General features: G+C 41.5%; 2 protein-coding genes, 1 long non-coding RNA gene and 7 other non-coding genes across 16 annotated transcripts in view; 5 read left to right on the top strand and 5 right to left on the bottom strand.

Moving 5' to 3' along the window:
• The window catches only part of cnot1 (CCR4-NOT transcription complex, subunit 1), a 36,769-nt gene extending 28,596 nt beyond the window's left edge, over positions 1 to 8,173 (top strand). For all 4 annotated transcript variants that reach the window (XM_021312503.2, XM_021312500.2, XM_021312502.2 and 1 more), the window contains exons 37-49: positions 131 to 239; positions 329 to 498; positions 1,327 to 1,558; positions 1,647 to 1,895; positions 2,027 to 2,190; positions 3,056 to 3,173; positions 3,258 to 3,359; positions 3,533 to 3,706; positions 4,448 to 4,597; positions 4,687 to 4,867; positions 6,134 to 6,266; positions 7,040 to 7,174; positions 7,254 to 8,173. In XM_021312503.2, coding sequence (XP_021168178.1) covers positions 131 to 239; positions 329 to 498; positions 1,327 to 1,558; positions 1,647 to 1,895; positions 2,027 to 2,190; positions 3,056 to 3,173; positions 3,258 to 3,359; positions 3,533 to 3,706; positions 4,448 to 4,597; positions 4,687 to 4,867; positions 6,134 to 6,266; positions 7,040 to 7,174; positions 7,254 to 7,332 — 1,996 coding nt within the window. In that variant the 3' untranslated portion in view covers positions 7,333 to 8,173. The remainder of the gene's footprint in view (positions 1 to 130; positions 240 to 328; positions 499 to 1,326; positions 1,559 to 1,646; positions 1,896 to 2,026; positions 2,191 to 3,055; positions 3,174 to 3,257; positions 3,360 to 3,532; positions 3,707 to 4,447; positions 4,598 to 4,686; positions 4,868 to 6,133; positions 6,267 to 7,039; positions 7,175 to 7,253) is intronic.
• Positions 8,174 to 10,431: 2,258 nt separating this feature from the next.
• trnap-agg lies at positions 10,432 to 10,503 on the top strand. Its single transcript has one exon. It is a non-coding gene; the product is annotated as a tRNA-Pro (tRNA).
• Positions 10,504 to 11,493: 990 nt separating this feature from the next.
• setd6 (SET domain containing 6, protein lysine methyltransferase) lies at positions 11,494 to 17,382 on the bottom strand. Of its 4 annotated transcripts, none has more exons than XM_012855867.3 (9): positions 17,356 to 17,382; positions 16,398 to 16,472; positions 14,984 to 15,128; positions 14,749 to 14,890; positions 14,480 to 14,674; positions 14,243 to 14,384; positions 13,749 to 13,929; positions 11,997 to 12,133; positions 11,494 to 11,893 (listed from the first exon to the last, which is right to left on the bottom strand). In XM_012855867.3, exons 1-9 carry the CDS (start codon positions 17,380 to 17,382, stop codon positions 11,570 to 11,572), a joined length of 1,368 nt encoding a protein of 455 aa, XP_012711321.2. In that variant the 3' UTR covers positions 11,494 to 11,569. The 4 variants fall into 4 exon arrangements, with proteins under 4 accessions (XP_012711321.2, XP_035982211.1, XP_035982203.1 ...); XM_036126318.1 differs by having other exon boundaries at positions 16,398 to 16,468; positions 17,356 to 17,374; XM_036126310.1 differs by lacking the exon at positions 17,356 to 17,382 and adding an exon at positions 16,643 to 16,659.
• On the top strand, positions 12,935 to 13,006 carry trnap-agg. The gene has a single exon. It is a non-coding gene; the product is annotated as a tRNA-Pro (tRNA).
• A 280-nt stretch (positions 17,383 to 17,662) lies between the features above and the next one.
• On the top strand, positions 17,663 to 17,734 carry trnap-ugg. The gene has a single exon. It is a non-coding gene; the product is annotated as a tRNA-Pro (tRNA).
• Positions 17,735 to 19,172: 1,438 nt separating this feature from the next.
• On the top strand, positions 19,173 to 21,845 carry LOC118557108. The gene is made up of 4 exons (XR_004927606.1): positions 19,173 to 19,240; positions 19,940 to 20,107; positions 20,807 to 20,974; positions 21,675 to 21,845. It is a non-coding gene; the product is annotated as an uncharacterized LOC118557108 (long non-coding RNA).
• On the bottom strand, positions 19,949 to 20,020 carry trnap-agg. Its single transcript has one exon. It is a non-coding gene; the product is annotated as a tRNA-Pro (tRNA).
• trnap-agg lies at positions 20,816 to 20,887 on the bottom strand. Its single transcript has one exon. It is a non-coding gene; the product is annotated as a tRNA-Pro (tRNA).
• Positions 21,684 to 21,755, bottom strand: trnap-agg. The gene has a single exon. It is a non-coding gene; the product is annotated as a tRNA-Pro (tRNA).
• Positions 21,846 to 22,550: 705 nt separating the features above from the next.
• Positions 22,551 to 22,622, bottom strand: trnap-agg. Its single transcript has one exon. It is a non-coding gene; the product is annotated as a tRNA-Pro (tRNA).
• Between the last annotated feature and the right edge of the window lie 668 nt (positions 22,623 to 23,290).

Genomic DNA, 23,290 nt, shown 5'->3' with positions numbered 1-23,290 from the left:
TTTACAAAATCGTTCAGCCCTACACTGGAGTATGTCGGTGTTTTAGGACGTGTGGATCACTAACGATTGTGTTGAGGACTCCGCCCTGTTCATGGATGAACGATGTGTAACCTGCTCTGCGTGTGCGCAGGTGTTTGATTGAATGTCGGGATGAGTACAAATATAACGTGGAAGCAGTGGAGCTTCTGATTAGGAACCATCTGGTGAACATGCAGCAGTACGACGTGCACCTGGCACAGGTAGAAACACGGGCGTCATTCACCGGCTTCCCTCTTTTAATCCGTCACCCTGCAGCTAATCATTGGTCTGATTTTCTGTTGGATTTCAGTCGATGGAAAATGGACTGCACTACATGGCGGTGGCATTCGCAATGCAGCTGGTGAAACTGCTGCTGGTGGACGAACGCAGCGTGGGCCACGTCACCGAAGCGGACCTCTTCCAGACCATTGAGATCCTGATGAGAACCTGTGCGCACTCCAGAGCCAACGCACCAGAGGGGTAATTTCCAGATAAAACTAAAACACCAAGAGCTGTCCACAAAAGGCCCGCCTTCACATGCTTATATGTAATCGTTCTCCCAAATATAATGATGTTCTTAATGTTTATGCTTTTGGGCGAGTGGTGGCCGAGTGGTTAGATCATTGCGCTTATGTCCCGGAGGTTCTGGGTTCAACTCCCACAGACTGGCTCCCTGAGCAAGACCTTTAACCCAAGATTGCTCCCCGAGCTGCGGCACAGTGGCAGCCCACTGCTCCCCATGGGGGACGAGTTAAATGCAGAGCACAAATTTCATTGGAATGTATGTTGCAATGTCAATAAAGATGATTATTATTATGATTATTATTCCCTTCATTATTTGTACCTCGGTACAGTTACATGGTTCTATTTCATCCACACTTAACACTAGGAATAAACCAGCATAGTGTGACGCAACGACAAGCGGGTTTACAAAAAAAAGCTGTTTAGCTTAGCTTTGCCTCTTAAGGAATAGTGTCCATTGTTCTAAAAATCATCCTCTGGCTGATAATCTGTGGTTTTAGGCACATATGGTAACACAAGGTGAAGAGCTGACATCCATTCTGTCTACGATGGGCAGCAACATGTACAACAGTTTTAATATCTCTCCCTGGAGACTCGGTTTGTGACTCTGGTAACATTTAACCTGCCAGACGACCTCCGGTTGTTTTCATCTCGTCGGTTTCAAAACTCAAATGTGAAGGATCCAGGTCTCTTATAAAACGCCGGCTGTGTTAATGAGATGCAAACGTCTGTGGAAGTAGAACCTTCTGCCAGCTCTCGGGTTCTCTGACTGCCTCTCATCCACAGGCTCGCCCAGCTGATGGACGTTGTTCGCTCCAATTATGAAGCCATGCTTGACCGGGCCCACGGCGGACCCAACTTCATGATGCACTCTGGGATCTCGCAGGCTTCAGAATACGATGATCCTCCAGGCCTGCGGGAGAAGGCAGAGTACCTCCTGAGAGAGTGGGTCAATCTGTATCACTCAGCGGCAGCTGGCAGGGACAGCACCAAAGCTTTCTCTGCCTTCGTCGGCCAGGTCAACACTCCTTCAGAGACTTCTGCACCGGTAAAGTCACGAGTTATGTCCTTCCTCACGTCCTCGCTGGTTTTTTTTGTCTCCCCAGATGCACCAGCAGGGCATCCTGAAGACCGACGACCTGATCACGCGCTTCTTCCGGCTGTGCACAGAAATGTGCGTGGAGATCAGCTACCGCGCACAGGCCGAGCAGCAGCACAACCCGACGGCCAGCGTCGCCATCATCAGAGCCAAATGTTACCACAACCTGGATGCCTTCGTCAGGCTCATAGCCCTGCTGGTGAAGCACTCAGGAGAGGCCACCAACACCGTGACGAAGATCAACCTCCTCAACAAGGTTAGCATGCGTGCTAGCGTGAAATTATTTCCAGATGCAATGTGACCGTCTACTTCAAAGATGAGATTTAAAAACACACTGATCATCTCTGGACTAAAGATGGAAACTGACTCGATTTGCTCCTCTTGCAGGTCCTGGGCATCGTTGTCGGCGTGCTGATCCAGGACCACGACGGTCGTCACACGGATTTCCAGCAGCTGCCATACCATCGTATTTTCATCATGCTGCTGTTGGAGCTCAACGCGCCCGAACACGTCCTGGAGACCATCAACTTCCAGACGCTCACTGCCTTCTGGTAAATGAATGTCAGACTTGAAACACGATGCACGCAGCCAGCATTTGTGCTACGTGTCGCAACGAGTGAGGAGTAGGGATGCGCCGTATGGCTGCACTGACATTTAAAAAAAAATCAGTCCAATGAGTAAAACTAGGCTGCTGCTAATGACCGATGTTTCCATCTTGTTGCTGTCTGTGTTTCTGGAGGAGCGTTTGGCCATTTGTCTGGTCATGTGACGCAGCACAGGGTTCTGGGATGTTTAACTGAAGCAGAGAAGCGATGTCAGCGGTGTAGTGGTTGTTGTTTCTTCACGGTGTTGAAGGATTGAGGAAGTTAAGAAGCTCATTGCTATGAAATAAAACCTTTCCATAACCGCTTAGTTTAATCAGACTTTTATCTAAAATGCTGATAACAAATTATACAGACGGTTCTCCAGGTGTTCGCATAGAGCTTAAATATTAGCTTTAGCAGATGACGACTCTTCAAAATCCTTTCCTGCACGCATACAAAGTCAACAATACTGCTAATTTTTCATTTGGTGTTAAACACTAATAACATTTTATGTATGGTTAGTTTTAAAACCTGCAGCAGTTTGATCCCTGACACATTAATTTTCTTCCTTTTGCTTCATAAACGAGATTTAATCTGAGGATCATAGAGCTACGATAGACAGAATGTGCCCTATGGACGATGACTGTCCTATAATTTCTCCAATGTGAGATCAATAAAGCTTATCTTAATTAATCTTTTTTTTTTTCAGATTATCTATATGTTCCAGCGCTTTACTGTCTGATATTGTTATAAATCACAAAGCCACATTTTTCCAAATTATTATTTTTTTTATTCTGACTTTTAGATAATTTTCTGCTTTTTTTACCCGCAGCAACACGTTCCACATCCTGAGACCCACCAAAGCTCCTGGCTTTGTGTACGCCTGGCTGGAACTGATCTCCCATCGCATCTTCATTGCCAGGATGCTGGCACACACGCCCCAGCAGAAGGTAGGAGCAGCTCATATCCGCCCACTTTATCAGATGTCGGTTCGTATGTCAGAGGTTTTATATGATGGATGGATGTTTTTTCAGGGCTGGCCCATGTACGCACAGCTGCTGATTGACCTCTTCAAGTATCTGGCCCCCTTCCTGAGGAATGTAGAGCTCAACAAACCTATGCAAATTCTCTACAAGGTACAGCTCCGTCCATGCTTAATGTTTAAATAACCGAATGGAAATTACACATTTCATCATTTGCAGCAAGATGTCCCAGCTGATGCTCATTTGGTCGTCTGAGATGTTTGCCTGGCTCAGCTTCTCAGTGCCACATTGTTGATGTTTCCCGCTGTTTGTTCTCGGCTCTTCAGGGCACACTGCGGGTGCTTCTGGTCCTGCTGCACGACTTCCCAGAATTCCTCTGTGATTACCATTATGGCTTCTGTGACGTTATCCCACCCAACTGCATTCAGCTGCGCAACCTCATCCTCAGTGCCTTCCCACGCAACATGAGGCTTCCAGACCCCTTCACACCCAACTTGAAGGTAACCAGACACTAGGCAGGGTTCCCGCGGATCCTTAAAAAGTCTTAAAAGGCATTGAATTCTGTAATATAAAACTAAGGCCTTAATTGGCATTAAAATGTCTTAAATCAATCTTTCTTAGGTCTTAAAATTGTTACCAGGTCATAAATAGGATTTTATTTTTGTAATCCTTACCAAACGGTAAAATAATTGACACAATTATATATTTTTTTAATTTACAGAACGGCTCAACGTAACCATTATTGGTTCCGTCCCGATAGCGGAACCAATAAAAACTGTTGCGGCCGGACCATAGCTGTGAAAAAGAGTTGGCACAGGTTATGTTGTGGTTTTTAAAACTGATTTATAGTTTATTTTAGTAGGGAACAAAACAAAGTTTGTGAATTCAGTTCAGTAGTTGTTAAAAATGTATCTGTAATTTGTGTGTTTTTTTTTTTTTAGCTTTCTTCCTATATGGAATGTTTTTCAAAATTTTAAACATGTCTACTGGGCCAGAAAATAATGGTTTCTGTTAAAATAAACATTTGGCTGAAGTTGTCGCAACCAGGTTTATCTTGTTTATCGTCAAGTTGGTCTTAACTTTTTATTTCAAGTGGCATTAAAAAGGTCTTAAAAAGTCTTGAATTTCACTTGCCTTATGCTGTAGGAACACTGCTAGGTGGCAGCAGCTCCAAACTTTTACTCTTTTCCATGAGCTGCAGGTTGCGAGTTAAATGTGTTTATTTTCTGCTGCTCTTTCAGGTGGACATGCTCAGTGAGATCAACATCGCTCCCCGTATCCTCACCAACTTCACAGGCGTCATGCCGTCGCAGTTCAAGAAGGATCTGGACTCCTACCTGAAGACGCGCTCACCTGTGACTTTCCTGTCTGAGCTGCGCAGCAACCTGCAGGTGAGACCCCAGAGCGTCTGCTCCAGCAGGAGCGGCTCCCCCGTAAGAGTGAACGCGACGTCATTTTGGTTGTCTTTGTTTTCTCGCAGGTGTCGAACGAACCAGGAAACCGCTACAACATCCAGCTGATCAATGCTTTAGTGTTGTATGTCGGCACACAGGCCATCGCTCACATCCACAACAAGGGCAGCACCCCGTCCATGAGCACCATAACCCACTCTGCACACATGGACATCTTCCAGAACCTGGCTGTGGACCTGGATACTGAAGGTAGTAAAGGCCTCTGTGGTTAATTTATTGTCACTCTAGCAGATTACGTGGATGTTTTTGCAAATAAACTGAGTGTTAGGGTGTTACTTTAATGTTGTTGATAATGTGTAGCACTCTATTTCTGCACGTTATAAATCTGGGTCTGCTTCATTTCAATCCGTTTGGGGAAAGGAGGGAATTTCAGCAGAACTCTCTGAGCCGATTGGGTGAGGTAACACCTAGTGCCCGCCTACCACAGGTTGGTTTTAGCCAATCACGGTATCAAATTAAAACGTATGCAGCAGACGTCACGAGAAACCACGAGAAGTTACGCTGGTCAAGGCGCTTCTTGCTGTTACTATCAAAGAAGAAATCGTGGATTCTGACCTAACAGATGTGATCCTCCTGCGCTGCCATGTTTATTTTGATCCAGCTGTGAACTCAGCAGCTCCCGCCTTAAACCACAATACTGCAACGTGATTGGCCCAAACCGTTTTTGTTTCGGTCACAGACGGTTAAAGCAGGAGCGGTACAAAATGGATTCTTGTGTGTTTGTGAACGCACAAATACCGCGATAATCCATCTTGCAGGCGAGGTTAAGCCCTCTTAGAGTTTAATGGTGGCTATTGTAGTTGAATTTCCCTACTGGATCAAACGGAGCCGCTCAGGTCCGCTGGCCTCCACAAAGCTTCCTTCAACCTCCGGTGAGGAGGGGGTGAAAAACTACCAGACATTACCCTGGTCACTGTTCATGTTTCAACGTGTCGCTTTCCCTTGTCCTAACCGGAGCGGCGCTCACACATAGGTCCGCCCCTCAGGGTCTCAGTTTGGTGGCTTTTTTCAAAATGCATCCAGGGGCAAGGTTATGCTTTTACACTTTAAAGGGCGTGAATACAACTGGTTAACATATTTTTCAGCTTTTTATTTCACAAACGAGTTGGAAATGATGTTCCTCCAACTTTGTAAAAAAATAAAATAATAATTCATCGTGAGTAAATATGGATTCCTGAATTCAGACAAAATACCTTGAAGTCTGCGGTGGTGACAACAAATCTTAACACAAAGAAGTTGGAGTCCTATATAAGGAAACAGTTAGTTTCCTTTATATAGGACATTTTTGACCAATCTGTATAATCTGACCCAATCTGTATAATATAATTGAACTTGACTTTGTAAAGTGCCTTGAGATGACATGTTTCATGATATGGCGCTATATAAATAAAATTGAATTGAATTTAATTAAATTTGAAAACTTTAACTAAAGCTTCCCTCTTCATGTGTCTCCAGGCCGGTACCTGTTCCTGAACGCGATCGCCAACCAGCTGCGCTACCCGAACAGCCACACCCACTACTTCAGCTGCACCATGCTCTACCTGTTCGCCGAGGCCAACACCGAGGCCATCCAGGAGCAGATCACCAGGTGAGGCCGCCTCAGATCCGGCTATTTTGGTTTAGACATGGAGCAGAACTTCTGTTGGCTAGGGCTGAACAATTAATCACATTTTCAATATAATCGTGATTTAAAAAAAGCGCAATTTCCAAATCGCAGAGTCTGCAATTTTTGGCTATATAACAATTAGGGAATTAGACACGTCCATTAGGTGTTGGTAAAATGTTTAAAGTGGGTTTGCCTCCACATGGAAGGGAAGACAGTTGCAGCAGTGAGATAATCTAATTGTATTACTTGTTTTAGAGTTTATATAATCATACAAAGCATTAAGTACTGGTTAATCAGTTTATTACATAGACTTGCTTGTTGGTTGGACTTCATGTTCAACAAGGATTGATGTCCAATAAATTAAAAGCTGTTCTCTTTAATAATATTCTGATCAATAGAAACATTACAAGTTCATATTTAAAATAGTCCTTGTTTACAAACATCTTTATTTAGGCCATTTTTGTTGCTTGTGGTTAATGAAAAGTCAGAATTGCAATTTTGATTTTAAATATCGTAGGCAGAACGCAATCATTACTGCTCTGAGTTTAGATGCTGCGGGTCTTTTAGCAACTAATCCACATGGCGAGGAAACAAATTGATTTGTTGTTTGTATATATTTTAAATCACATGATAAATTAAACTGGGGGAAAAAAATCGCATTTAATCGCAATATTAAGAAAAAAAATCGCAATTAGATTATTTTCCAAAATCGTTAAGCCCTACTGTTGGCCAACTGTGACCTTCTCGTCCTCCAGGGTTCTGTTGGAGAGGCTAATCGTGAACAGGCCGCACCCGTGGGGGCTCCTCATCACTTTCATCGAGCTGATCAAGAACCCCGCCTTCAAGTTCTGGAGTCACGACTTTGTGCACTGTGCGCCCGAGATCGAGAAGTACGTCTGACCCTAGCGCCGACGAATAAAAGCCTGACGAGAAGAAGCTGTGGTGTCTAACGTGTGTGTGTGTGTGCAGGTTGTTCCAGTCTGTGGCCCAGTGCTGCATGGGACAGAAGCAAGCCCAGCAGGTGATGGAGGGCACCGGTGCCAGCTAACTGTGCCAGAGAGACGCCGTGGCCTTCACTCATGCCGCCGCCACACACCCAGCTCCCAATTCACTGGATAAACTGGCAACCACAGTTTCTTTTTTTGTTTTTGTTTTTTCTAATAAATGTGGCCGGAAGGACTACTCTTCATGGATCTTAGGAGTTTCGTTTTTTTCCCTTCGGGGTGGAGGGAACGGGAGGAGGAGAAGAAAAAAAAATGCTGTTTTTAAAAAATGCTTCTTTTGTTGTAAATATTGAAGAAAAAAAAGAAAAAAAAAAAAGGGAGAGCGTGGAAGTGGACGAATAAATGGCAGTTGACATGTCCGCCGCCACGTACCGTTGACGTGTGAAGACACCTGAACATAGAACTCACTACCAAAGTCCTTGGTTTGCTTCCCTCCCACACAGATCCTAAGTTGTGACTTTTTTGTTTTGCTTTCTGAGGCTGAATGGTTGACAATTGAAGAGAAAAAGCTGCCTGCTACTTTGATTTGATTCTTTTGATTTATTTTTAATTTTTTTGAGTGGGACTGAAAGTTGTGGTCAAGTCTCTCAGGATTGATGGTGGAGACTGGTTGCTGATGGTTTGTCCATTTCAAACTGGTTCTGGAGGTCTCTCCCTGGCACTTGTATAAAATGTGCAAAGTGATAATAACATCGTAAATGACAACTTGTACAAAGTTCTGAACTGAAGAACAATAGAAGGACCAATACAGCCCATTTTGTAACATTTTGAATGTTTTGTAAATGTATTGGTCCGTGTGTTGTATTTTGTAGTTCTTTCTAGTTTGCCTTTAGTTCTTGCTACTTTAACTGCAGTATGCATAAATAAATGAGACGACGCATTCAAGCTGCTGCCATGTTGTTTTTTTTCTACAACTACAACATAATACAGATAAATGCCAGAAATAACATCCACTCATTAAGTACTTCTGCCATATCTTTGATCATCTTAATTTTAGGCTTGAATTAAATTTATGACTTAACAATTGTGGATTTAAAAAAAAAGTTTGATCATCGCATCTTTAAGCAACAATACATGTGGCGTTTTTCATTACTTTGACGTCTGTATAATAAATGTGTGTTTTTACTGTGAATAAACTACAAACTCAAGGAGGCAGAGATGCAAGCAGCTCTGTCAAAGGTTTGATCCGTATTTTTCGGATTATAAGGCGCACTTAAAATCCTTCAATTTTCTCAAAATTGACCGTGCACCTTTATATATGATTACCGCTGTGCTTACTGACTGACTGACTTTTTATGTGGTAAAATGCACTCAGAAATCTGTTAAAATGTGTAAATATGACTTTGGTAAGCAACAAAGCCGCTCTACTCAATGGATATTAAGAGCATTACGGTACACTGTGTCACTACCTGATAGGATCCCTGAGCTGTCTACAAGACTGCCTGACTGTAATGTCTAAACTAGAAGTGCATTCCACTGAGCTATATAATACACTGGAGTGCTGATTTTGCCTAAAAACTGAAGTCACTGGCCGCCATCTTGCTACTCCCTACTCTCACAGAATCCCATAGGATTTGGTTGCAACAACAAGCAGTTTTCTGGCTGTGTGAAAACGTTTCATAGGTAATTCTACAGTCAGTGGATGTACTAACACTATCAACTACTAGGAAATTAGGTGCTGAAATATTTTATACGTTATTCATATTAAATATATATATAAGTGTATATATATGTATACATATATTTAAATATGTTTTAGTATATTGTTATATATATTTATAAATGTTAAATATATATATTTAAATAAATGCAAAATATTTCAGCACATGACTTTCTCAGTACTTGATAGTTTTAGAACATAACATAAAAGTATATGGCATTTGACATTTTAAAAGTTTTAAGTCCCCCCTGAACATGAGAAAATCATCGTTATTCGATGCTGTAGCGCACATATTCCCTAGTTACTGGCACTTTACAAAGTCAAGTTCAATCATATTATACAGATTGCGTCAGATTATATAGATTGGTCAAAAATTTCCTATATAAGTAAACCAGTTGATTGCATCAAAGTCCCGACAAGCAGCATTCACTCCTGGGGAAGCGTGGAGCCACAAGGAGAGTCGTCTGCATTGTACATGGCTTTGCAGCAATCCCTCATACTGAGCAAGCATGAAGCGACAGTGGGAAGAAAAACTCCCCATTAACGGGAAGGAAAACCTCCAGCAGAACCGGGCTCAGTATGAACGGTCATCTGCCTCGACCGACTGGGGTTACAGAAGACAGAGCAGAGACACAACAAGAGAGACAAAAAAGCACAGAAGCACACATTGATCCAGTAATCTGTTCTACATTAGATGGTAATAGCGGGTGAGCCGTCTTCTCTGGATGATGTCACAGTTAACAGAACGACAGACCAGGTGTACCTACTATGAAGAAAAAGAAAGAGAACAAAAAGTTAAAAGCTGAAATGGCAACACATAATGCATAATTGAGGAACAGTAGAACTCTATACAGTGAGAATAAAGGTATATAAGAATATAAGTATAAGAATATTTAATTTGCTTTATGTGAAAACAGAGACACGTTAATTATTAGTCTGCCTTATGGTCCGAAAATACGGTAAACCTTTTTATCTCCAACCCTTAGGCCTTTCTCCCAAAGCTGCAAAATAATTGTACATGTAAAAGTGATATATTGCATATCTAGGCAATTAAAATACAGATGTTTGTCATGTGATCTAATGCCCACTTTTCTGTCATGGAAAAAGATGCTTTCAGTGAGGAAAAGCAAATGTACTTGAAACATTTTACTTGTGGGCACCTTTCAGGACTCTCAAGATCACTGCACGAAAGCAAAAAACATAAATCAGAAGAAAAATAATTCACAATGGATAATAAAATTAAACACCTGAGAACAGAACATCGGGAGACGTTAAAAACAAAAAGAAAAAAGTCACAAATGTTCGTTAAATTCAGTCCGTACAGCTAAAGAATCTGTTGTTTTCATTTTTTGTGAACAATCTGTATTTATCAGGAAACCAACCCACCACCAGGGGGCGGCACTGAACCCCCTGAAGTGCCACATCAGCATCCATCATCCACCCATGTGTGTGATTTTTCTAGTTGTGTATGTTCAAGTATGTTGGCTCGTTGGTCTAGGGGTATGATTCTCGCTTAGGGTGCGAGAGGTCCCGGGTTCAAATCCCGGACGAGCCCATTTTCCTCGGGGGGTTGAAAAAAATGTATCAACTTTTTAGTAGGAAATAAGCTTTTTCCTAAAACATAAAGTCATATTGAGCCTTTAGGTGTTTTATGCTGTTTTTCTTCATTCCACTCTGGTCAATACTTAGTTGTCTAAATATCTTGTTCGGTCTGCAGTTGGTCCAGCCACGGTCAGATGAGCGTCCGGGAGGAGCTCAAAATCAAACGTTTATTTATTTTGCACTTTACAACATTCCAACTGATGTGCAAAGTGCCTTACGTATTAGGGATGCTTAGACAAGAAAAAAAAAAACAAAAGCAAGGAAGAGATGATGCTCCTTGTCCGCCGAGTTGTTCACAGAACAACTGGACTTATACAGACAATAAATTACTCACAGCTGGACTGTTCTTTAAGAAGACTCCTGAAGGCAAATGATTTTACTCCATTTTATTTAGGGGTGCCCTACTGCAAGAAGGTCCCAGGTTAAATTCTTGGCCTGTGCTCTTTCTACATCAAGTATGCTAAGTATGCTTGTTCTCCTTGTGCACACATGGCCTCTGACCAGGAACCCTGACTTCCTCCCGCAGGCCAATATATATATATATATATATATATATATATATATATATATATATATATATATATATACACATATATGTGTGTGTGTGTAATGGATTTACTAGGGGTGTCAGAAACGAAAGCAGTTGACCACAAATGCATTCCTCTCATTTTGTTAGTAGAAATGTTCCAACCCTAATCATTTTCCTTACATTTCAAAATTACACAATTCTTTGTGTCAATCACAGGAAATTATGTACAATGAACATATATTAGTGTTCATTGTACATAATTATGTACAATTATGTACAATGAAGCTTGCAGATGTAGCGTGGACACAAAAAGTTTAAGGAATGTAATTAATGTAATTTAACTTAACCACCTAACAACAACTCAGTGTCGTGGTTGCTGCTTGGAGCTGTGAAAAAACAAAAAGAAAACCTTCAGAGAGAGAGAGAGAGAGATGTTTATTCACTGTTGTCAGAAAGTGGCTGCGCTCAGTGCTGTTTGTCAGAGCAGAGCTCAGGACGCGGTGAGCTCCAGCAGTCTGTGCAGGATCATCTTCTGCCCAAAGCGGACCTGCAGAGCCCTCCACTGCCTGCTGCTCAGGCCTTTACGAGCCGCTTCGTCCTCCATCAGCAGCCGTTCGCTCTCCATCTCTGCATCCCCGTACGACCTCAGCGTGAGCCGGGCTGCCTCGTGGATCAGTCGTTTCCAAGAAGCCTTTAAATCTGGAAGATCCTCGTTGGAGAAAGCCTGGGAGATCTTTTCCTCGTCCTCATCGTCTTCCTCCCATCCCTCGTTGTCTTTGAACTCTGAGAATTCGTCCTGTGACATGCACAGAAGCTGTAGGCACAAAGAGGGAGCCACATGTCACGTTTTCCTCTCACGGCATTGGGTAGACAACACGGATGCAGAGAAAGCAGCTCAGCCGTTTGAGCTCCGGCACCTTGAGTGCAGCGTGCAGCTCAGACTCTGTTAGGCAGCCCCGTTTACCGAACACCACAGCTCCATTCTCCTGCATCAGCTGACACAAAACCTCCAGGCGCTCTTTGAAAAGCTGCTGCTCGGCGTCAGACTGAATATCTGCGAGGACAGAAGAAGAAGAAAGAGTTTCTACACATTGTTCACGTTGGAATGTCATACTTTCCCAGACTCGAATTTTCAGAGCTCTCTTTATTAAATGCAAAAGTTTACTATGATTTCAAGTCTGACCCTATCGTCTCAAGACACTTCACAAAAAAAATAAGTAAATTCAATCAAATCATCTTTGCTCATCAAACTAGATGAGCGTGTGGCAACGTAGAGAAACATATGAACCTCCAGACTTTCCTCCTTATCCCAGTGTGTAGAACATCCAACCATCCATGTACATAATTGCTTATTATATGTAAGGTATGTTTGGTGGTAAGACATCAAGACTGTAACATTTAAACAGTGAATCTTGTATAAATATAAGCTGATTGCTTGGAAGCCAGTAGAATGGACTTTTGTTACCTCCTTCTAATAAAACAAATGTTTTTTTTTTCTTTTCAAGCACTTATTGTCACACTGTGAGGAGAAATCTACAGGAAAGAGAATTTATTTGCCATTTTCTAAGACAAAAGTTACTCTTGTCTTAGTAAAATGAAAAAACAAAAAACAAAAAAAACTCAGTGGTCCCAGATAGTTTTATCTAAGTTTCTCCTCACCACCCCCATAACCTGAATGAGTATTTCATGGAGGATTGGAACCATGAACCTCCCGAAGAAGGCTGACAAGCCTTTTTTCCATGTGACACATCAACCACTAGAGGGCGCTGTTTCGTCCCTGAGGCCCAAGCTGCCACATCAGCAGGGTCCACCTAAACTCTGAACAGCAGGACAGATGTGAGCTGATCCTATCAGAGGCTCGTTGGTCTAGGGGTATGATTCTCGCTTAGGGTGCGAGAGGTCCCGGGTTCAAATCCCGGACGAGCCCTTGTTTTGGCACACAATTGAGAAGCAAGTCTGTAATGTTTTTTTTTTTTTTTAACAAAAACAGGACTTTACAAAGAGGAGGAAATAAGAACTGAACTGCATTTCAATAAATCCAACTGAGAATAAGCTTTTGCTCTGAATTAAGTGTCCTGCCCAATTTTATGCTAAGGCTTTGTTCATTTTGAAATACCTAACTTAATTCTTCCCTGGTCAGTTTTGTTTTTTAATAAGAGAAAACAGTTACACGAGTAATATTTCAGACAAGCGTTTAGGTTCGAGATTGGCTGCCCGCTTTTCAGCAGACAAGCATTCAAGCATTTTTTTCCCCCTCAAATTAAACACTGTTTCCATGCATTTGTGCTCAAAAACTATTTTTACTAACTGAAGGATCAATTCTGAGATACTGTATAGCTTTTATTGTTAGACCACCCACCACATTAAGCTTCACAAATTAAATGCAATAACGCAGCTGAAAAAAACACAATTCAAGAAGAAGGGGGTTGCAGGAAAGGCCAAAAAAACTCTTAGTTTAAACTCTGTATTTAGCGGGACAAGAGGATTCATACACATGTGAAAGTAACAGTTCTTCCAAGGTCCTTTTCATTTAAGAGCAGCAGAGCCTTCACGGGAAAGAGGTTATTAAACCTTTTAAGCCTCTTAGTCATTTTTCCTGTGCCGATATCAGAAATGGCATTGAGGACTGAGTATTTTCTTCAGTATCGAAAACCAAGTTTGAAAGTTACCTTGCTTGGCAGCTTGGTAAAGGCAGGAGATGGGAATGTCCGCCGTGTCGTTGCTGTTGTCTGGATACGGCTCCGTGAAGCCGTACATGTGCAGAAGCTGCCAGTTGGCCATCTGTCCGTATGTGTTGAACACCTCCTCTCCTTTCCGTATGGCTCGCAGAGAAACCATCTTCAGGCTGTCCTGAAAAAGAAAGGATGCATTGAAGAGACACCAAACCGTCAGAGGTAACCACATGACTCTCTATTGAGGGAAAGGCACACTGGGCTCAGAAACAATCCTGATGAAATATTCCAGAATGTGCAACCATACATTTTGAGCACAAATGTATGCAAACAGTGTTTAATTTATGTGGTGTGCAGGACCTATTTCAACAGGATAAAGCCTTAAGGGTAGGTGAACCAAACTTCACCTTTTCCATCACCTCTGGTTAATGCTTAATGAATGAGATTTTTCTACAAGACGGAAGAAATAAAAATTAAACGAGTTTCCTCACTGGATTGAACTCCAGATTAGCATTGTGGCTGGAGATGTGATTGAGCATGTCTGCCATGGGGACCATCATCGGAGGGCTGGAGGCCTTGTTCTCCTGCTCCTCATCGTCGTCATCCTCCTCTTCCTCCTGCGGCTCCTGGAAGCTTCAGACGGAGCAGAAACAAAGTGGGCTCAGGAAGACGAATGAATCCTCGGTTAGACGTCAAAACAGAAAGGTTTTGGGTTTGTGCATGCTAACCTGTAGGCCATGATGAATGCCACCAGCTGTGTGTACAGCTCTAGAGTGTGTGTGTGGGGGTTCCACAGCTCCGGATGTCTGGTCATGAAAGGCAGGACTACGTCTCTGTACTCTCTCTGGATGTTGGATAAGTCTTTTGCCACTGCCTCTGGGATTCCTGTTCCCTTCAGCAGTTTGTCTCGTTCCTCTTTAGACCTGATTAAAATACATAAAATGATTAAAAAAAAAATGTCACAGAGCTTAGCTTAAGGGTGGGAGATAAAACCTACCAGAACATGGGATGATCCAGTGCTTTGAAATCAGGCCACAGAGAGAGGTAAGGTTTCCAGTGGGACTGAGATGACGTGGACTCGTAAAGCAGAGCCAGCAGCAGGGGCACCCAACCAGAGGAGCTCTCCAGAGACGACTTCTCTGTGGAAAAAATGAAACAACAAAACAAGACATTATGGAGTTGCTACAACCGGGCGGCTTTGATGTTTTAAAACATCTTTTCAGAAGAGTCACCTTTCTTCAACAAGGCTGAAACCTTTGTCGTTTCCTGATCGAGAAGAGCAGATCTGGGGATGGTGAACAAAACCTCCCCTTCCTCTATGTCTTCCTTCGCCACCATCCCATAATCTGCCACTGTTCCCTCTGTGGTCACACAAACCTGCAGACAAAAGGGCTTTTAGACACCTGGCCAGTAGAACGTCCCACACCAAACCAGGCTCAGTTTGTTGGGCTGATTCTTGTATTAAGCTTCTTTCTTTATCTTCAGTCAGTCAGAATCAAGATTAACTTCATTCACCAAGTTTGTGGGTACAAATGAAGGATATTTGACTTTAGGTTCCAGCCCTCGCATTGCGAAAAAACAAACTCTAATCTGTACTAAAATAAATAAATAAATAAAATGGGTGAAATAGTAAGAACATGGGCAGTATGTACTTTTTTTTGCATACTTAAATTATAAAATTCGGGCTGTAAACAGGCTTAGACTTAGACACACTTTATTGTCATTCAATGCACACTCTCAATGTACGTTGCACACTCTCAAGTAAAATCAGAAGAGAAAACACAAACCTTATAAATATAACTATCTGTCATTTGTCAGGAATGTTGCAGCAAACCAAAAATGACATCTTACACATAAAAGTTTTATAAGATAAGATATGATAAGATAGGCTTTATTGATCTCACATTGGAGAAATTCACTTGACACGTTGGCTCAGTAGTCAATAATCAGAAGAAGGTGCCAAAAGTAGGACAAGGTGCATCAGTTATATACCGTGTGTCCTCGTATATACAATGGATAAAAAAAAAAACTTACTTAACTTATACAGAACTTTTATGCGTAAAAGAATAGGATGTGCGAACATGCGATGACGCTAATTTTTTCCGTTGTCAATTCAACAATGTTCACTTGAACAGACAAGGTCTTTTCACCTTCTCCTCAGCCCGTATCTTCTCCATAGAGAACTGACAAACGTGCAACTTACAAATAAACTTACTTTCAACTATAAATATTTGGCCCACCCATTTTTTATGAGGCTTGGTCGAAAACCATTTTCTGGCTACACCACAGGTCACACCAGTCCACCAAGTGTTCTACCTCCTCTCTGTAAGCCAGTTTGTTGTTGTCCCTCATAAGATCCTGATGAGTATGTCATCTGCATACTTAATTATCTGGTTTGTTTGAAGGAATTGCAACATGGTAGTCATACCTTTGCCACTGCTGAACTTTCTCCAATAGGTCAGCACAAATTAAAGGTTGGATTATTCCACTTTTTCTAGTGAAATATGCTACTGTAATATTTTTTTTTACAAGTTTTTACCAGACGTGCCAGTAAATGTAGCCAGCAGTGTATGTTGAAAGATTAAACAATTTCGTCTAGCTGAATGTCAGAGTGTATAGAGGTGGGTGCAGAGTGTAATAACGAACCTTTTTACTGAGGACCAGACCAACTTTGTCACACCACTGAAGGAAGTCCTGCAGGCGGCCTAAACCATCATCTACCTGCATTAAACAAAGTTAAACATCAACTTCTTCTTCTTCTTTATTGGCAGATTGCAAACAATTTCACCTCGACAAACTAAATTCTATTTTTCAGTTTAGTATTATGTAAGTACTGCATATGAGTAATGCTTTTCTAACATTATACATATCTTCTTTGTCCCCTTCTGTACCTGATATTCCTTTCAAACTCCACTCTCGTCCTGCCTGTCGCACCCTTTCCTTTAATTTCTGTCTTTCAGCTAGATAAACTACACATTAATATATGTTCAACATTTTCTTTTTCTGCACAAACTACACACTGTTCATTACTTCTTTTCCCTATTCTATGTAGAATGTCATTTAGTAATGTATGACCTACCTGCAATCTCATCATTATCACTTCTCTTCTATTGTTCTCCTCCTAAGTTCTTCGTTACTACTGACTTTTGTATTTTATATAAGTCTCTCCCTTCCTTGTCTTCATTCCATCTTTTCTGCCATATTTCTAATTCTTTTCTTTTGATTATTGCTTTACCCTCACATTTCCTAAATGGAATATGTAATGTTATTTCCTTCCCTGACGCTTTTTTTTTTTTTGCCATTTTATCTGCCATTTCGTTTCCTTTTACCCCCTCGTGTGCTGGCACCCAACACAATTGTATATCCTAAACATGAACTTATGTCTGCATCGCTTTTTAGCTGTCAGATCCACGTGTTTACGCCTAAAGAGGAAGCCTGGGGGAGTTCAACCACAAACATTTCAATAACCTGTTTCCTAGGTAAATCGTACGGTTTAGATAGCGTGAAACTCTAGGTCTGCGTGGCGTGTGAGAACGAAGCCACAGAGCGTGAATCAGGCGACCAATATATTTGAATTATTTGTCCAAACTGAAAAGGTTACAACCTTCAGACGCTTCGCTTCAGCTGCCATCGTGAGCCTGTAGGACTGGCTAGGTGCTAATGCTAATCAGCTAGCCAGCTAACAGTGGGCTGGAACACTGGGATGAGCTTAACCTGAACGCTGACCTGTAGGCAGGGATTTCTACAAGTACAGGCTTTATCTTAGACAAATGGATGATATATACAATGATAGGTTTATACATGAACTGTGCTTTAGCAGAGGTTCGTTAATATTTGTCCAAATATATCATGAACACACGCAGATTCTGGTGGTTTTAAATGAGGACATGTCTGCCCAGTGAGCACTGTGCGGCTCGTTGGTCTAGGGGTATGATTCTCGCTTTGGGTGCGAGAGGTCCCGGGTTCAAATCCCGGACGAGCCCAATTCTTTTTGCCTTGCAAAATAGTATAATCCTGATAAAAAGGACCATTGCAATTCTGTGATCTCTTTTTCTGTTCATATCAACACCCTGAGCAAGTAAGAAAGACAAAATTTTATCTTGAACACACAAGCCCAGGGCTGTTTTAAGGTTCAGAATCAGCTTTATTTGCCAGGTATGTGTACACACCAGACATTTGGCTCTGGATTGTACAGTGCTCATCATGTGCTTACTTACGCAATATTACAATAACAACGTAATACAGTAATAATATCAAACACAGGCTACAGTATAGAGATCTTGTATACACACAATACAAAACAGGCAGATTGAGACAATATTGCAGTAGTGCAATGAGCAGAGTTCAAATGATGCAGGAGCAGTGTTGTATAAAGTACTGAAATATCGGAGTCAAGTAAAAGTATAGGTACCTCTACAAAATATGACTTTGGTAAAAGTCCAAGTCACTGACTGTAATGTTACTTGAGTAAAAGTCTTAAAGTATCTGAAATGTCTTGTACTTAAGTATGAAAATTACTGTAAAAATAGATGTACTCAAGTAATGTAATAAAAAGTATAAGTAAAAAGTAAAACAAAGCAAATGCAGTTTGAATGACATTTTTTAGATTTTGGTAAACTTTGAAAGTCAAATTCACTTAAAATAATAATAAACAACCAAGCGCAGGAGAAATTTAGACCAAGTTTAGAGAGAAAATACAACCTTTTTGTAAGCTTTCAGTTTTCCTTCTTCAAGTAAGGTCAGCAGTGCTATGCACTTTAAATTTTACACAACCAAGTGCAGGCAAAATTTAGTGTTCTCATTTTATTTTTTTATGTACCAGCTTCTAAGTCTGTTTGCGCTGCAAAACAAAAACATGAAGAAGTTTAAATTAGTTATTAATCAGATAAATAAAAAGTTATTTCCTGATTGTTCCACAACTTCCACATCTGTTCCACATTTTCAGCAGGTAAACACACCCATGGCAACACACCTCAGTACCCCGCAGCCCCCAACGCCAGTTGCTGGTTTCCCTGTTCCTGTCTGAATATGCGCAAAAACTGCATCTTTAAAATGAACTGCACCTGTCTGAATCACAATGAAAATTATTACAGCTCTGTGCATGAACATAGTCAAGAAAATGTCTACCAACAATTTTCCCACCAGCAGCAGCGGTGTGGGCGTGATTTGTGCATCAGTGCTTGTGGCGGTTAAGAGTCATAGCAGCATGGGGAGCGCACATTGTAGGTGCTGCGTGATGGATAGACAGACCCTGTAACTCATTTTAATCTTATAAATAAAAGTTGTGGCCTAAATTCAGGTTTGTGCACATTGCCTGGAAAGCATAACATAGACTGATCCAGGAGTTGAACCCAGGACCTCTTGCACCCCAAGCAAGAATCATACCCCTAGACCAACGAGCCTCTTTTCAAAGAAAACGTCCTCTAGGGGGTGCTGTTGGACAAGTTTGCTTGAGTGAAAAAGCTGCATAACCACCTGGTCGTCGACAGGTATGGCCTGCTGTCACATGTTTTGTGGATTGTGTGCAGACAGATGGTTGTGGTCCTAACTTTTGCTGCAAAAGCGTTGAGGTTGAAATCCTGCAAGTACGCTGTATGACTGAGTAAAGAAAGCACCGCTTTGAGGCTTAATATTGAGGAATGCTTTTTATGCCATAAATGATTCAACTTGTGATTGCTGTGGAGTTTTAATGCTTTCATAAATGTCATCAATTTAAAACACTTTTCTGACCTAATAATCTTCTCGAGATGCACATTAGAAAAGTCCTGGTGTAAGTGCTTGGCAAGATTCTCTGTTTCCAAAGTATAAAAGCATGATGCTTGGCTTAACAGGACTGCTTAAGTCTGAGGAAGACTTGCATCATATTCTTTACAGATAACAGAGGAAGTTTAGGTCATAATTTGGCAAAAGTCTGGGAATTCTCTTGTTATGTCAGTTTTTGTTCTGGTCTGACTTTTAACATTTGCCAGACTTACTTTACAGATGCAGAGCACATCATGTCACGATTGGAAGAAAGTAATGCCCGTTGTAATGTGTAGAACCAGGACAATGAAGAACTGTGATCAGTGCTTTCAGAGACACAGACTTACACCTTAAGAATAGAGTAGCAAAACCACCCCATAGGTAATGATGACTTTTTGACTCAAGGTTTAAAGACTAACCTTGCATTTGTGCACTTTGCCCTAAAGGTATAACATGGGCTCGTCCGGGAGTTGAACCCGGGACCTCTCGCACCCTAAGCGAGAATCATACCCCTAGACCAACGAGCCTCTTTTCAAAGAAAACTTCCTCTAGGGGGTGCTGTTGGACAAGTTTGCTTGAGTGAAAAAGCTGCATAACCACCTGGTCGTCGACAGGTATGGCCTGCTGTCACATGTTTTGTGGATTGTGTGCAGACAGATGGTTGTGGTTCTAACTTTTGCTGCAAAAGCGTTGAGGTTGAAATCCTGCAAGTACGCTGTATGACTGAGTAAAGAAAGCACCGCTTTGAGGCTTAATATTGAGGAATGCTTTTTATGCCATAAATGATTCAACTTGTGATTGCTGTGGAGTTTTAATGCTTTCATAAATGTCATCAATTTAAAACACTTTTCTGACCTAATAATCTTCTCGAGATGCACATTAGAAAAGTCCTGGTGTAAGTGCTTGGCAAGATTCTCTGTTTCCAAAGTATAAAAGCATGATGCTTGGCTTAACAGGACTGCTTAAGTCTGAGGAAGACTTGCATCATATTCTTTACAGATAACAGAGGAAGTTTAGGTCATAATTTGGCAAAAGTCTGGGAATTCTCTTGTTATGTCAGTTTTTGTTCTGGTCTAACTTTTAACATTTGCCAGACTTACTTTACAGATGCAGAGCACATCATGTGACGATTGGAAGAAAGTAATGCCCTTGTAATGTGTAGAACCAGGACAATGAAGAACTGTGATCAGTGCTTTCAGAGACACAGACTTACACCTTTAAGAATAGAGTAGCAAAACCACCCCATAGGTAATGATGACTTTTTGACTCAAGGCTTAAAGACTAACCTTGCATTTGTGCACTTTGCCCTAAAGGTATAACATGGGCTCGTCCGGGAGTTGAACCCGGGACCTCTCGCACCCTAAGCGAGAATCATACCCCTAGACCAACGAGCCTCTTTTCAAAGAAAACTTCCTCTAGGGGGTGCTGTTGGACAAGTTTGCTTGAGTGAAAAAGCTGCATAACCACCTGGTCGTCGACAGGTATGGCCTGCTGTCACATGTTTTGTGGATTGTGTGCAGACAGATGGTTGTGGTTCTAACTTTTGCTGCAAAAGCGTTGAGGTTGAAATCCTGCAAGTACGCTGTATGACTGAGTAAAGAAAGCACCGCTTTGAGGCTTAATATTGAGGAATGCTTTTTATGCCATAAATGATTCAACTTGTGATTGCTGTGGAGTTTTAATGCTTTCATAAATGTCATCAATTTAAAACACTTTTCTGACCTAATAATCTTCTCGAGATGCACATTAGAAAAGTCCTGGTGTAAGTGCTTGGCAAGATTCTCTGTTTCCAAAGTATAAAAGCATGATGCTTGGCTTAACAGGACTGCTTAAGTCTGAGGAAGACTTGCATCATATTCTTTACAGATAACAGAGGAAGTTTAGGTCATAATTTGGCAAAAGTCTGGGAATTCTCTTGTTATGTCAGTTTTTGTTCTGGTCTAACTTTTAACATTTGCCAGACTTACTTTACAGATGCAGAGCAAATCATGTGCACGATTGGAAGAAAGTAATGCCCTTGTAATGTGTAGAACCAGGACAATGAAGAACTGTGATCAGTGCTTTCAGAGACACAGACTTACACCTTTAAGAATAGAGTAGCAAAACCACCCCATAGGTAATGATGACTTTTTGACTCAAGGTTTAAAGACTAACCTTGCATTTGTGCACTTTGCCCTAAAGGTATAACATGGGCTCGTCCGGGAGTTGAACCCGGGACCTCTCGCACCCTAAGCGAGAATCATACCCCTAGACCAACGAGCCTCTTTTCAAAGAAAACTTCCTCTAGGGGGTGCTGTTGGACAAGTTTGCTTGAGTGAAAAAGCTGCATAACCACCTGGTCGTCGACAGGTATGGCCTGCTGTCAAATGTTTTGTGGATTGTGTGCAGACAGATGGTTGTGGTTCTAACTTTTGCTGCAAAAGCGTTGAGGTTGAAATCCTGCAAGTACGCTGTATGACTGAGTAAAGAAAGCACCGCTTTGAGGCTTAATATTGAGGAATGCTTTTTATGCCATAAATGATTCAACTTGTGATTGCTGTGGAGTTTTAATGCTTTCATAAATGTCATCAATTTAAAACACTTTTCTGACCTAATAATCTTCTCGAGATGCACATTAGAAAAGTCCTGGTGTAAGTGCTTGGCAAGATTCTCTGTTTCCAAAGTATAAAAGCATGATGCTTGGCTTAACAGGACTGCTTAAGTCTGAGGAAGACTTGCATCATATTCTTTACAGATAACAGAGGAAGTTTAGGTCATAATTTGGCAAAAGTCTGGGAATTCTCTTGTTATGTCAGTTTTTGTTCTGGTCTGACTTTTAACATTTGCCAGACTTACTTTACAGATGCAGAGCACATCATGTGACGATTGGAAGAAAGTAATGCCCTTGTAATGTGTAGAACCAGGACAATGAAGAACTGTGATCAGTGCTTTCAGAGACACAGACTTACACCTTTAAGAATAGAGTAGCAAAACCACCCCATAGGTAATGATGACTTTTTGACTCAAGGTTTAAAGACTAACCTTGCATTTGTGCACTTTGCCCTAAAGGTTTAACATGGGCTCGTCCGGGAGTTGAACCCGGGACCTCTCGCACCCTAAGCGAGAATCATACCCCTAGACCAACGAGCCTCTTTTCAAAGAAAACTTCCTCTAGGGGGTGCTGTTGGACAAGTTTGCTTGAGTGAAAAAGCTGCATAACCACCTGGTCGTCGACAGGTATGGCCTGTTGTCAAATGTTTTGTGGATTGTGTGCAGACAGATGGTTGTGGTTCTAACTTTTGCTGCAAAAGCGTTGAGGTTGAAATCCTGCAAGTACGCTGTATGACTGAGTAAAGAAAGCACCGCTTTGAGGCTTAGTATTGAGGAATGCTTTTTATGACATAAATGATTCAACTTGTGATTGCTGTGTAGTTTTAATGCTTTCATAAATGTCATCAATTTAAAACACTTTTCTGACCTAATAATCTTCTCGAGATGCACATTAGAAAAGTCCTGGTGTAAGTGCTTGGCAAGATTCTCTGTTTCCAAAGTATAAAAGCATGATGCTTGGCTTAACAGGACTGCTTAAGTCTGAGGAAGACTTGCATCATATTCTTTACAGATAACAGAGGAAGTTTAGGTCATAATTTGGCAAAAGTCTGGGAATTCTCTTGTTATGTCAGTTTTTGTTCTGGTCTGACTTTTAACATTTGCCAGACTTACTTTAAAGATGCAGAGCACACTTTACAGATGCAGAGCACATCATGTGACGATTGGAAGAAAGTAATGCCCTTGTAATGTGTAGAACCAGGACAATG

Source organism: Fundulus heteroclitus, chromosome 2, assembly GCF_011125445.2.
Source record: "Fundulus heteroclitus isolate FHET01 chromosome 2, MU-UCD_Fhet_4.1, whole genome shotgun sequence".
In the NCBI taxonomy this organism is placed as follows: domain Eukaryota; kingdom Metazoa; phylum Chordata; class Actinopteri; order Cyprinodontiformes; family Fundulidae; genus Fundulus; species Fundulus heteroclitus.
This window is presented reverse-complemented; position numbering and strand designations above follow the sequence as displayed.